The sequence below is a fragment of the Mesoplodon densirostris genome, chromosome 4, assembly GCF_025265405.1.
Source record: "Mesoplodon densirostris isolate mMesDen1 chromosome 4, mMesDen1 primary haplotype, whole genome shotgun sequence".
NCBI classification, from domain to species: Eukaryota; Metazoa; Chordata; class Mammalia; order Artiodactyla; family Ziphiidae; genus Mesoplodon; species Mesoplodon densirostris.
This window is the reverse complement of record NC_082664.1, coordinates 99,709,404-99,721,782: the sequence shown is the minus strand read 5'-3', so window position 1 is coordinate 99,721,782 and position 12,379 is coordinate 99,709,404. Positions and strand designations below refer to the sequence as shown.

The 12,379-nt window shown below is 42.3% G+C and overlaps 1 protein-coding gene across 9 annotated transcripts in view; it reads left to right on the top strand.

Moving 5' to 3' along the window:
• LOC132488556 (A-kinase anchor protein 13-like) overlaps positions 1–12,379 on the top strand; it is a 371,872-nt gene that overhangs the window by 336,478 nt on the left and 23,015 nt on the right. For 7 of the 9 annotated variants that reach the window (XM_060096873.1, XM_060096872.1, XM_060096871.1 and 4 more), the window contains 5 exons: positions 327–439; positions 1,021–1,173; positions 8,618–8,868; positions 11,166–11,291; positions 11,408–11,525. In XM_060096873.1, coding sequence (XP_059952856.1) covers positions 327–439; positions 1,021–1,173; positions 8,618–8,868; positions 11,166–11,291; positions 11,408–11,525 — 761 coding nt within the window. The remainder of the gene's footprint in view (positions 1–326; positions 440–1,020; positions 1,174–8,617; positions 8,869–11,165; positions 11,292–11,407; positions 11,526–12,379) is intronic. The other 2 variants (XM_060096869.1, XM_060096867.1) reach the window with 2 other exon arrangements.

Sequence of the window (12,379 nt, the reverse complement as noted above, 5' to 3'; positions counted from 1 at the left end):
GTAGTGGTTAGACATGAGTTTCAAACAGAAAAATTTCTTATATAATGTGTATGCAGTTTGAAGGAAGAGCATTCTCCTTGCTACCTATCATTAAAAAAAAATCCAAGGCTCAAAAAGTTCATGCTTGCAGTGATGTTAAGTGCCTCCAACCTTCCTTAATAGTTTGTGTTGCATATTGCTGGGTACCTGACCTAAGTAATTTGTCTTCCATCACTGTAGTACTTGCAGCCAGCTGTCACTTTATAGTTTTTCAGATCTTCACTTAAGACTGGAAACTATGGCTTCTCAGAATGTATCTGACGGTATGTGTTTCCTTTTGCCCCCAGAGTTGGCAATGATGAGAACATATCAAACACATGGAAATTCCTGTCTCATTCAACAGACTCACTAAATAAAATCAGCAAGGTCAATGAGTCAACAGAGTCCCTTACTGATGAGGGTAAGCAGAAATCATGGCATGTATTGTGTGTGTCTGCAGAGACTTTGTGCCATCTCCTAGAATGCAAGCACTAACGCATCTCCTGCCTTTTCCTTACTCCTGTGAAACTTCTCTGAACTGTCTGTAAAGCATCACATGCTTTATAATGAGTTGGTAAACCCACTTACCCTGTTGTTAGATGGTTGTCCACTGAAGGATGTCATTGATTTTAATGTGGTCAGATTATGGTACAAACGCTTCTCCTTCCCCTAGACTTTCGTACACGTTCAGTTCTAGCTCTTTTGGCACAGCTGTAAGCCTACTCTCTTAAACAAGTCAAGTCACCAGGACCCTGATCATGTCTTAATCACCTTTGATTTATGTGACGGTTATCACCCTTAACTGAAGTCTTGAATATAGAGTATGTCACTCTGGAACAGAAAATGATCTTTTCTAATAGAATATATATTCTATGAACATCCCTGTATTAGTGTAGAGTGTTTATGTCTCATGAAATTATCACCATGAGGAACGTCCAGCAGAGGTTTTTTTTAGAGGTCACAGATGCAGGATTCTGATATTGATTTTTTTTGTATTTTGAGGAGTAGGTACAGACATGAATGAAGGGCAGCTAATGGGAGACTTTGAGATTGAGTCCAAACAGCTGGAAGCAGAGTCCTGGAGTCAGATAGTGGACAGCAAGTTTCTGAAACAGCAAAAGAAAGATGTGGTCAAACGTCAAGAAGTGATTTATGGTGAGACTCTTCATGTGCTCTGCTAATATTTGATGTGCATTGTCTGGCATTGTTTATTAGGGGATTTATTGGGCTATGTCAAATCAATTTTCAAGTATGTAGCATCTCAAAGATTTTCTTTTGAAAACTTTGAGGTATAGAGACATCTTATTTCTATCCTTTACTCTCTCTGTAAAATTATATTCTTTATTTATTTTTTTTACATCTTTATTGGAGTATAATTGCTTAACAATGGTGTGTTAGTTTCTGCTTTATAACAAAATGAATCAGTTATACATATACATATGTTCCCATATCCCCTCCCTCTTGCGTCTCCCTCCCACCCTCCCTATCCCACCCCTCCAGGCGGTCACAAAGCTCCGAGCTGATCTCCCTGTGCTATGCGGCTGCTTCCCACTAGCTATCTACCTTACGTTTGGTAGTGTATATATGTCCATGCCTCTCTTTCGCTTTGTCACAGCTTACCCTTCCCGCTTCCCATATTCTCAAGTCCATTCTCTAGTAGGTCTGTATCTTTATTCCTGTCTTAACCCTAGGTTTTTCATGACATTTTTTTCTTCTTAAATTACATATATATGTGTTAGCATATGGTATTTGTCTTTCTCTTTCTGACTTACTTCACTCTGTATGACAGACTCTAGGTCTATCCACCTCATTACAAATAGCTCAATTTCGTTTCTTTTTATGGCTGAGTAATATTCCATTGTATATATGTGCCACATCTTTTTTATCCATTCATCCAATGAGGGACACTTAAGTTGTTTCCATCTCCAGGCCATTGTAAGTAGAGCTGCTATGAACATTTTGGTACATGACTCTTTCTGAATTATGGTTTTCTCAGGGTATATGCCCAGTAGTGGGATTGCTGGGTCATATGGTAGTTCTATTTGTAGTTTTTTAAGGAACCTCCATACCGTTCTCCATAGTGGCTGTACCAATTCACATTCCCACCAGCAGTGCAAGAGTGTTCCCTTTTTTCCACACCCTCTCCAGCATTTATTGTTTCTAGATTTTTTGATGATGTCCATTCTGACTGGTGTGAGATGATATCTCATTGTAGTTTTGATTTGCATTTCTCTAATGATTAAAGATGTTGAGCATTCTTTCATGTGTGTGTTGACAGTCTGTATATCTTCTGTGGAGAAATGTCTATTTAGGTCTTCTGCCCATTTTTGGATTGGGTTGTTTGTTTTTTTGTTATTGAGCTGCATGAGCTGCTTATAAATTTTGGAGATTAATCCTTTGTCCGTTGCTTCATTTGCAAATGTTTTCTCCCATTCTGAGGGTTGTCTTTTGGTCTTGTTTATGGTTTCCTTTGCTGTGCAAAAGCTTTGAAGTTTCATTAGGTCCCATGTGTTTATTTTTGTCTGTATTTCAATTTCTCTAGGAGGTGGGTCAAAAAGGATCTTGCTGTGATTTATGTCATAGGGTGTTCTGCCTATGTTTTCCTCTAGGAGTTTGATAGTGTCTGGCCTTACATTTAGGTCTTTAATCCATTTTGAGCTTATTTTTGTGTATGGTGTTAGGGAGTGATCTAATCTCATACTTTTACATGTCCCTGTCCAGTTTTCCCAGCACCACTTATGGAAGAGGCTGTCCTTTCTCCACTGTACATTCCTGCCTCCTTTATCAAAGATAAGGTGACCATATGTGCGTGGGTTTATCTCTGGGCTTTCTATCCTGTTCCATTGATCTATCTTTCTGTTTTTGTGCCAGTAGCATACTGTCTTGCTTACTGTAGCTTTGTAGTATAGTCTGAAGTCAGGGAGCCTGATTCCTCCAGCTCCATTTTTCGTTCTCAAGATTGCTTTGGCTATTCAGGGTCTTTTGTGTCTCCATACAAATTGTGAAATTTTTTGTTCTAGTTCTGTGAAAAATGCCAGTGGTAGTTTGATGGGGATTGCATTGAATCTGTAGATTGCTTTGGGTAATAGAGTCATTTTCACAATATTGATTCTTCCAATCCAAGAACATGGAATATCTCTCCATCTATTTGTATCATCTTTAATTTCTTTCATCAGTGTCTTATAATTTTCTGCAGACAGGTCTTTTGTCTCCTTAGGTAGGTTTATTCCTAGATATTTTATTCTTTTTGTTGCAATGGTAAATGGGAGTGTTTTCTTGATTTCACTTTCAGATTTTTCACCATTAGTATATAGGAATGCCAGAGATTTCTGTGCATTAATTTTGTATCCTGCTACTTTACCAGATTCATTGATTAGCTCTAGTAGTTTTCTGGTAGCATCTTTAGGATTCTCTATGTATAGTATCATGTCATCTGCAAACAGTGACAGTTTTACATCATCTTTTCCAGTTTGTATTCTTTTTATTTCTTTTTTTTTTTTTCTGATTGCTATGGCTAGGACTTCCAAAACTATGTTGAATAATAGTGGTGAGAATTGACATCCTTGTCTTGTTCCTGATCTTAGAGGAAATGCTTTCAGTTTTTCACCATTGAGGATGATGTTAGCTGTGGGTTTGTCATATATTGCCTTTATTATGTTGAGGAAAGTTCCCTCTGTGCCTACTTTCTGCAGGGTTTTTATCATAAATGGGTGTTGAATTTTGTCGAAAGCTTTCTCTGCATCTATTGAGATTATCATATGGTTTTTCTCCTTCTGTTTGTTAATATGGTGTATCACGTTGATTGATTTGCATATACTGAAGAATCCTTGCATTCCTGGAATAAACCCCACTTGATCATGGTGTATGATCCTTTTAATGTGCTGTTGGATTCTGTTTGCTAGTATTTTGTTGAGGATTTTTGCATCTATGTTCATCAGTGATATTGCCCTGTAGTTTTCTTTCTTTGTGACATCCTTGTCTGGTTTTGGTATCAAGGTGATGGTGGCCTCGTAGAATGAGTTTGTGAGTGTTCCTCCCTCTGCTATATTTTGGAAGAGTTTGAGAAGGATTGGTGTTAGCTCTTCTGTAAATGTTTGATAGAATTCGCCTGTGAAGCCATCTGGTCCTGGGCTTTTTTTTGTTGGAAGATTTTTAATCAGAGTTTTAATTTCAGTGCTTGTGATTGGTCTGTTCATATTTTCTATTTCTTCCTGATTCAGTCTTGGCAGGTTGTGCATTTCTAAGAATTTGTCCATTTCTTCCAGGTTGTCCATTTTATTGGCATAGAGTTGCTTGTAGTCATCTCTCATGATCTTTTGTATTTCTGCACTGTCAGTTGTTACTTCTCCTTTTTCATTTCTAATTCTATTGATTTGAGTCTTCTCCCTTTTTTTCTTGATGAGTCTGGCTAATGGTTTATCAATTTTTTTTATCTTCTCAAAGAACCAGCTTATAGTTTTATTGATCTTTGCTATCGTTTTCTTCATTTGTTTTTCATTTATTTCTGATCTGATTTTTATGGTTTCTTTCCTTCTGCTAACTTTGGGATGTTTTTGTTCTTCTTTCTCTAATTGCTTTAGGTGCAAGGTTAGGTTGTTTATTCGAGATGTTTCCTATTTCTTAAGGTGGGATTGTATTGCTATAAACTTCCCTCTTAGAACTGCTTTTGCTGCATCCCATAGGTTTTGGGTCATCGTGTCTCCATTGTCATTTGTTTCCTGGTATTTTTTGATTTCCTCTTGATTTCTTCAGTGATAACTTCGTTATTAAGTAGTGTATTGTTTAGCCTCCATGGGTTTGTATTTTTTACAGATCTTTTCCTGTAATTGATACCTAGTCTCATAGCGTTGTGGTCGGAAAAGATACTTGATACAATTTCAATTTTCTTAAATTTACCAAGGCTTGATTTGTGACTCAAGATATGATCCTGGAGAATGTTCCATGAGCACTTGAGAAAAATGTGTATTCTGTTGTTTTTGGATGGAATGTCCTATAAATATCAATTAAGTCCATCTTGTTTAATGTATCATTTAAAGCTTGTGTTTCCTTATTTATTTTCATTTTGGATGATCTGTCCATTGTTGAAAGTGGGGTGTTAAAGTCCCCTACTATGATTGTGTTACTGTCGATTTCTCCTTTTATGGCTGTTAGTATTTGCCTTATGTATTGAGGTGCTCCTATGTTGGGTGCATAAATATTTACAATTGTTATATCTTCTTCTTGGATCGATCCCTTGATCATTATGTAGTGTCCTTCTTTGTCTCTTCTAGTAGTCTTTATTTTAAAGTCTATTTTGTCTGATATGAGAATTGCTACTCCAGCTTTCTTTTGGTTTCCATTTGCATGGAATATCTTTTTCCATCCCCTTACTTTCAGTCTGTATGTGTCTCTAGGTCTGAAGTGGGTCTCTTGTAGACAGCATATATATGGGTCTTGTTTTTGTATCCATTCAGCCAATCTGTGTTTTTTGAATGGAGCATTTAGTCCATTTACATTTAAGGTAATTACCGCTATGTATGTTCCTATTCCCATTTTCTTAATTGTTTTGGGTTTGTTATTGTACGTCTTTTCCTTCTGTTGTGTTTGTTGCCTGAAGAAGTTCCTTTAGCATTTGTTGTAAAGCTGGCTTGTTGGTGCTGAACTCTCTCAGCTTTTGCTTGTCTGTAAAGGTTTTAATTTCTCCATCAAATCTGAATGAGATCCTTGCTGGGTAGAGTAATCTTGGTTGCAGGTTTTTCTCCTTCATCACTTTAAATATGTCCTGCCAGTCCCTTCTGGCTTGCAGAGTTTCTGCTGAAAGATCAGCTGTTAACCTTATGGGGATTCCCTTGTGTGTTATTTGTTGTTTTTCCCTTGCTGCTCTAATATGTTTTCGTTGTATTTAATTTTTGACAGCTTGATTAATATGTGTCTTGGCATATTTCTCCTTGGATTTATCCTGTATGGGACTCTCTGTGCCTCCTGGACTTGATTAACTATTTCTTTTCCCATATTAGGGAAGTTTTCAACTATAATCTCTTCAAATATTTTCTCAGTCCCTTTCTTTTTCTCTTCTTCTTCTGGAACCCCTATAATTCGAATGTTGGTGCATTTAATGTTGTCCCAGAGGTCTCTGAGACTGTCCTCAGTTCTTTTCATTCTTTTTTCTTTATTCTGCTCTGCAGTAGTTATTTCCACTATTTTATCTTCCACGTCACTTATCCATTCTTCTGCCTCAGTTATTCTCCTATTGATCCCATCTAGAGTATTTTTAATTTCATTTATTGTGTTTCTAATCGTTGCTTGATTCATCTTTAGTTCTTCTAGGTCCTTGTTAACTGTGTTTTGCATTTTGTCTATTCTATTTCCAAGATTTTGGATCATCTTTACTATCATTATTCTGAATTCTTTTTCAGGTAAACTGCCTACTTCCTCTTCATTTGTTAGGTCTGGTGGGTTTTTATCTTGCTCCTTCTCCTGCTGTGTGTTTTTCTGTCTTCTCATTTTGCTTGTCTTACTGTGTTTGGGGTCTCCTTTTTGCAGGCTGCAGGTTCGTAGTTCCCATTGTTTCTGGTGTCTGTCCCCAGTGGCTAAGGTTGGTTCAGTGGGTTGTGTAGGCTTCCTGCTGGAGGGGACTAGTGTCTGTGTTCTGGTGCATGAGGCTGGATCTTGTCTTTCTGGTGGACAGGTCCACGTCTGGTGGTGTGTTTTGGGGTGTCTGCGGACTTTTTATGATTTTAGGCAGCCTCTCTGCTAATGGGTGGGGTTGTGTTCCTGTCTTGCTAGTTGTTTGGCATAGGGTGTCCAGCACTGTAGCTTGCTGGTCGTTGAGTGAAGCTGGGTGCTGGTGTTGGGATGGAGATCTCTGGAAGATTTTCACCATTTGATATTATGTGGAGCTGGGAAGTCTCTTGTGGACCAGTGTCCTGAAGTTCGCTCTCCCACCTCAGAGGCACAGCACTGACTCCTGGCTCCTCAATTTGGGATGATTTGTTGTCTATTCATGTATTCCACAGATGCAGGGTACATCAAGTTGATTGTGGAGCTTTAATCCGCTGCTTCTGAGGCTGCTGGGAGAGATTTCCCTTTCTCTTCTTTGTTCTCACAGCTCCCGGGTCTCAGCTTTGGATTTGGCCCCGCCTCTGCATGTAGGTCGTCGGAGGGCGTCTGTTCTTCGCTCAGACAGGACAGGGTTAAAGAAGCAGCCGCTTCGGGGACTCTGGCTCACTCCGGCCACGGGGGAGGGAGGGGCATGGAGTGCGGGGCGAGCCTGCGGCGGCAGAGGCCAGCGTGACGTTGCACCAGCCTGAGACGCACTGTGCGCTCTCCCAGGGAAGCTGTCCCTGGATCCCGGGACCCGGCAGTGACGGGCTGCACAGGCTCCCCGGAAAGGGGGCGTGGACAGTGACCTGCCCTTGCACACAGGCCTCTTGGCAGCGGCAGCAGCAGCCCCAGCGTCCCACGCCTGTCTCTGGGTTCTGTGCTTTCAGCCGCGGCTCACGCCCGTCTCTGGAGCTCCTTTACGCAGCGCTCTTAATCCCCTCTCCTTGCGCACCAGGAAACAAAGAGGGAAGAAAAAGTCTCTTGCCTCTTCGGCAGGTCCAGACTTTTTCCCGGACTCCCTCCCGGCTAGCTGTGGCACATTAGCCCTTTCAGGCTGTGTTCACACCGCCACCCCCAGTCCTCTCCCTGCCCTCTGACCGAAGCCCGAGCCTCAGCTCCCAGCCCCGCCCGCCTCGGCGGGCGAGCAGACAAGCCTCTCGGGCTGGTGAGTGCCGGTCGGCACCGATCCTCTGTGCAGAAATCTCTCCGCTTTGCCTTCCGCACCCCTGTTGCTGTGCTCTTCTCCGCGACTCGGAAGCTTTCCCCCTCCGCCACCTGCAGTCTCCGCCCGCGAAGGGGCTTCCTAGTGTGTGGAAACCTTTCCTCCTTCACGGCTCCCTCCCACTGGTACAGGTCCCGTCCCTATCCTTTTGTCTCTGTTTATTCTTTTTTCTTTTGCCCTACCCAGGTACATGGGGGAGTTTCTTGCCTTTTGAGGGGTCTGAGGTCCTCTGCCAGCGTTCAGTAGGTGTTCTCTAGGAGTTGTTCCACGTGTAGCTGTATTTCTGGTGTATCTGTGGGGAGGAAGGTGATCTCCGTGTCTTACTCTTCTGCCATCTTCCCCAGAAGTCCCCTATATTCTTTAATTTTATTGGACGTTTTATTTAATATGAGTGCTTATTTATGTGATAGTCCTAAAAAGAGATCTCTTGTGACAGTACAGTTTAATTCCTCAGCTACAGTAGAAACTAGACTAAACACAAGTCATTTCTGGGAAATAGGAACGTAGTAAATTATGAAACGTCTTGAATCCCAATGAAGACCACATTGGAAACCACCACTTAAGAGTGATGGAATCCAGTACACCTGTCAGAAAATAGTGTGAGGTCCCATGAAAAATCGAGGAATAGGATGAAAACACCTTAGGGAAAAGACAGCTGTTGACTCAGTTTTAAAGTTTAAATTGGGCCATAAATAGCCTTAAGACAAAATTGGGCTGTTAGTAGCAGCAGACACACTTTGCAGGAGAATCCTCCAGGAGAGCATTCCTGACCACTGAGGCTTGTACCTCCCCCAGAGCTGATGCAGACGGAGTTCCACCACCTCCGCACACTCAAGATCATGAGCGACGTGTACAGCCGTGGCATGACGGCCGACCTGCTCTTCGAGCAGCAGATGGTGGAGAAGCTCTTCCCCTGTTTGGATGAGCTGATCAGTATCCACAGCCAGTTCTTTCAGAGGATCCTGGAGCGGAAGAAGGACTCACTGGTGGATAAAAGTGAAAAGAACTTTCTCATCAAGAGGATTGGGGATGTGCTTGTGCACCAGGTGAGCAGCGGGTGGGTGCCTGGTGCCTCTCACACGCACTGGGGGCCCCGTAGCCGTGCGTTCACATCCTGGCTGGACTGCTCACGATCTCTGTGAGCTTAGGCAAGTGATTGCATCTCTCCCACCCTCAGTTTCTTCTTCTGTAATTGAGGACAGTAGATTTTCTCTTTTAATGCTATTTTAAAATTTAAGAGGTAATGTATATATAAAGTACCCAGCATACATGGTAGATACACAGTAAAAGCCAGTTTTTCTTCCTCAGAGTCTGTACCAACATCAGAGATACTATAGTTTAAGAGATCAAAAAATATTTTTTGGAAGTCTCCACTTCAACTTGTGCCTCAAATCAAAAGGCTCATTTATCTAAAAACCACCTGAGACTAAAAACTTGACTAAGAAACTGTAAAATAATTCATAAAATATTTCTTGCTAATATTTTCATCAAGGTATGGTATGGTTTCAATCCTACGTCAAAAGCAATTTAGCTAAAAATTGTTTTGATACTTTCAGGTGTATATGTCATAGGCAGTTTCTAAATGTTTCTTTTTTAAAACATTCTTTTTGAAAGATGAATAATGCTAGTATAACCTTTATAGGCAGAGGGGATCGCATCACATCTGACAAGCTCTTTCTCACCGGCAAGTCTCTGCCTCCTTGTGGAAGCAGAGGCTTACTTGCTGGAACATTTGCCTGAAAATTGGAAATATTGTCCTTTCGTTGTATTCTTGAGTCTGTACCCCTTGCCCTATTAATTCATTGGTGCCTTCATTCATTCATTGTTCATGTATTCACTGGGGATTTACTCAATACCAGGTGGAACCACAAAGGTAAGTATAGTGTAGACCTCTGCTTCATGGAACTCATGTTCTAGGAGAGAAGGATAGGCATGTCGTGAAGTAAATGCAGATGCAGTGTAGTGAATGCGTTCACACTGGTGGTCAGGGCCTCAGAGTGGGCACGGTCAGCTCTGCAAGTGAGGACCCTTCCTCCCCAAACATCCCCCTCCTGTCCTTCTCCATGTTTCTCCCTCTGCCCCTCCTCTCCACCCTCAGACCTGCACTGGTACTTCCTCTGGCCTTGTAGCTCCTTGTATCTGTGCATGTTCTCTAGTAAGATGTTAGCCCCATGGTGTCCATGTGTTGGTTCTGAGCGCCAGTGCTAGAGTCACCCTTGTAGGGCACTTGCTTTGTGGTGGGAGCCGATCACTTAAAAATCTCTCTGCCTCAGCTCCTCTGTTGGTAAAGGGGGAAAGGAAAGGCTACGCTGAACGTTTTTTCAAGTTTGGGGGTAAGGATCAAGTTGTGTTGCCTCCAGAGATTGTTAGTCCAGCGGGAATTGATGCTTAGCACGTGTCTTGTGGACTACATACAGAAACTCAGCGGTTACCCCACAGTGAACGTAGCTTCAGATGAGTGGTTGAGATTGCACACGCTTGGGAATGAGGTAAGGGCCATGCAGAATTGTTAGGCCTGCTGGCCTGAGGTAAGTAGGATAAACAGATCCCTAGGGAATGACGTTTCTGATGTCTTTCTGACTTATCAGGATGACTTCTTTGAGACTGCTACCTCATGCAAGACTTCTAGTGAGTCTCTCTGTTTTATTACTGTGTTATGACAAATGGGAGTTAAAACACATCTTGCATTTCTTACGTGCACAGTACATAGATATCTCTGTATTTATTATTTTTTAAATATATATAACAGCTTTATTGAAATGTAATTTATATGCCATGTGATCCACCCATTTAAAGTGCACAGTTCAGTGGTTTTCAGTATATCCGTGACTCTTGTGCAGCCGTCGCCACGGTCCGTTGTAGAGCATTTTTATCATCGTCACCCCCACCAACTTCCCCAGCCCTAGGCAACCACTGATCTACTTTCTCTGTGGGGTTGCTTATTCTGCACATTTTATATAAATGGAATAAAGCAATATGTTGTCCTTTGTGATTGGCTTTTTTCATTCATACGTTATCCATTTATCCTCTGATGAACACTTGGGTTATTTCCACTCTGGGGCTGTTGTGAATAATGCTGCTGTGAACATTCATATACAGGTTTTTGTGTGGACATATGTTTTTATGTCCAGGAGTGGAATTGCTGGGTCATATGGTAACTCTATATTTAACTTTTTGAGGAACTGCTAAACTGTTTTCTAAAGCTCCTGTACCATTTTAATCTTTCAATCTTTGGAGGGAGCTCTCTTGGGTTTCACAAGTAGACTGGAAACTTTGGACAAAATGGTAATAGGAGTTTAGCACTCTGAGTTATGGCATAACCTCTGCTCTCTTTCCTCTGCAGTTTTCAGGAGAGAACGCAGAACGCTTAAAGAAGACATACGGCAAGTTTTGTGGGCAGCACAACCAGTCTGTAAACTACTTCAAAGACCTCTATACCAAGGATAAGCGTTTTCAGGCCTTTGTGAAGGTATCGATGTGAAACGGTGGGGATTTCCCTGTTGTCCAGAGCCTTGTGTCACTGTCAGTTTTGGCTCGAGCCTTCTCCCTTGGGTAGATCCTGACACTTGGTTTACTTCCTTGCAGAAGAAGATGAGCAGTTCAGTCGTACGGAGGCTTGGAATCCCAGAGTGTATATTGCTTGTAACCCAACGGATCACCAAATACCCGGTTTTGTTCCAAAGAATATTGCAGTGTACCAAAGGTGCGTCTCTCTCTGGACTCAGTCTTGTTTGCCAGTGGACTGTTCCGGTCTGTCCAACAGCACTGGAGACCCCGTAGAAGAACTCTTTTACATCGAGAAGGTCTAAAAGAGAGCCTGTGTTTTATCTTAAAGACAGTTTTCTTGAGTGGAAACATAAAGTGTTATATCAGCAGACTTAGGGTGAATGAGATCAAGAAGGGAAGGAACCACTTAGTGATCCCAATGAGAGTTCATGACCTAAGCAACTTGTCACTTGTCCCTAGACTGGGAGGTGATTCCACCTACAAGTGCTAGAATCACCGCTGTTTCTCGTTTAATCACTACTTAGTAGTTTCTCTCTCAACTAATCCTGCTCCTGGGCAGTTACATTAAGGATTAGGTAAAACAAAGACGTAAATAAAAAACTGGTTGCTCCTCTCCCTCCCTAAAAATGTTGGGTTCCTTCCACTTTAGAACGTGGCACATAATTGCATGTCATCTGTATCTTTGAAACATCTAATTTGATTTAAACTCTGACAGAGCGAGGGGTAGGCACGTGCTCTTCGACGTGTTGGCTTCGCTCTGCCAGCGTGCCCACAGAGGGAGGACAGTGATGTGGAGCAAGAAGGCAGTGTCCTGGGGCTCCCCTGGTGGTGCAGTGGTTGGGAGTCCACCTGCCAATGCAGGGGACGCGGGTTCGTGCCCCGGTCTGGGAAGATCCCACATGCCGCGGAGCGGCTGGGCCCGTGAGCCATGGCCGCTGAGCCTGCGCATCCGGAGCCTGTGCTCCGCAACGGGAGAGGCCACAACAGGGAGAGGCCTGCGTACCCCCAAAAAAAAAAGAAAAAAAAAAAAGAAGGCAGGGTGCCCCTCCT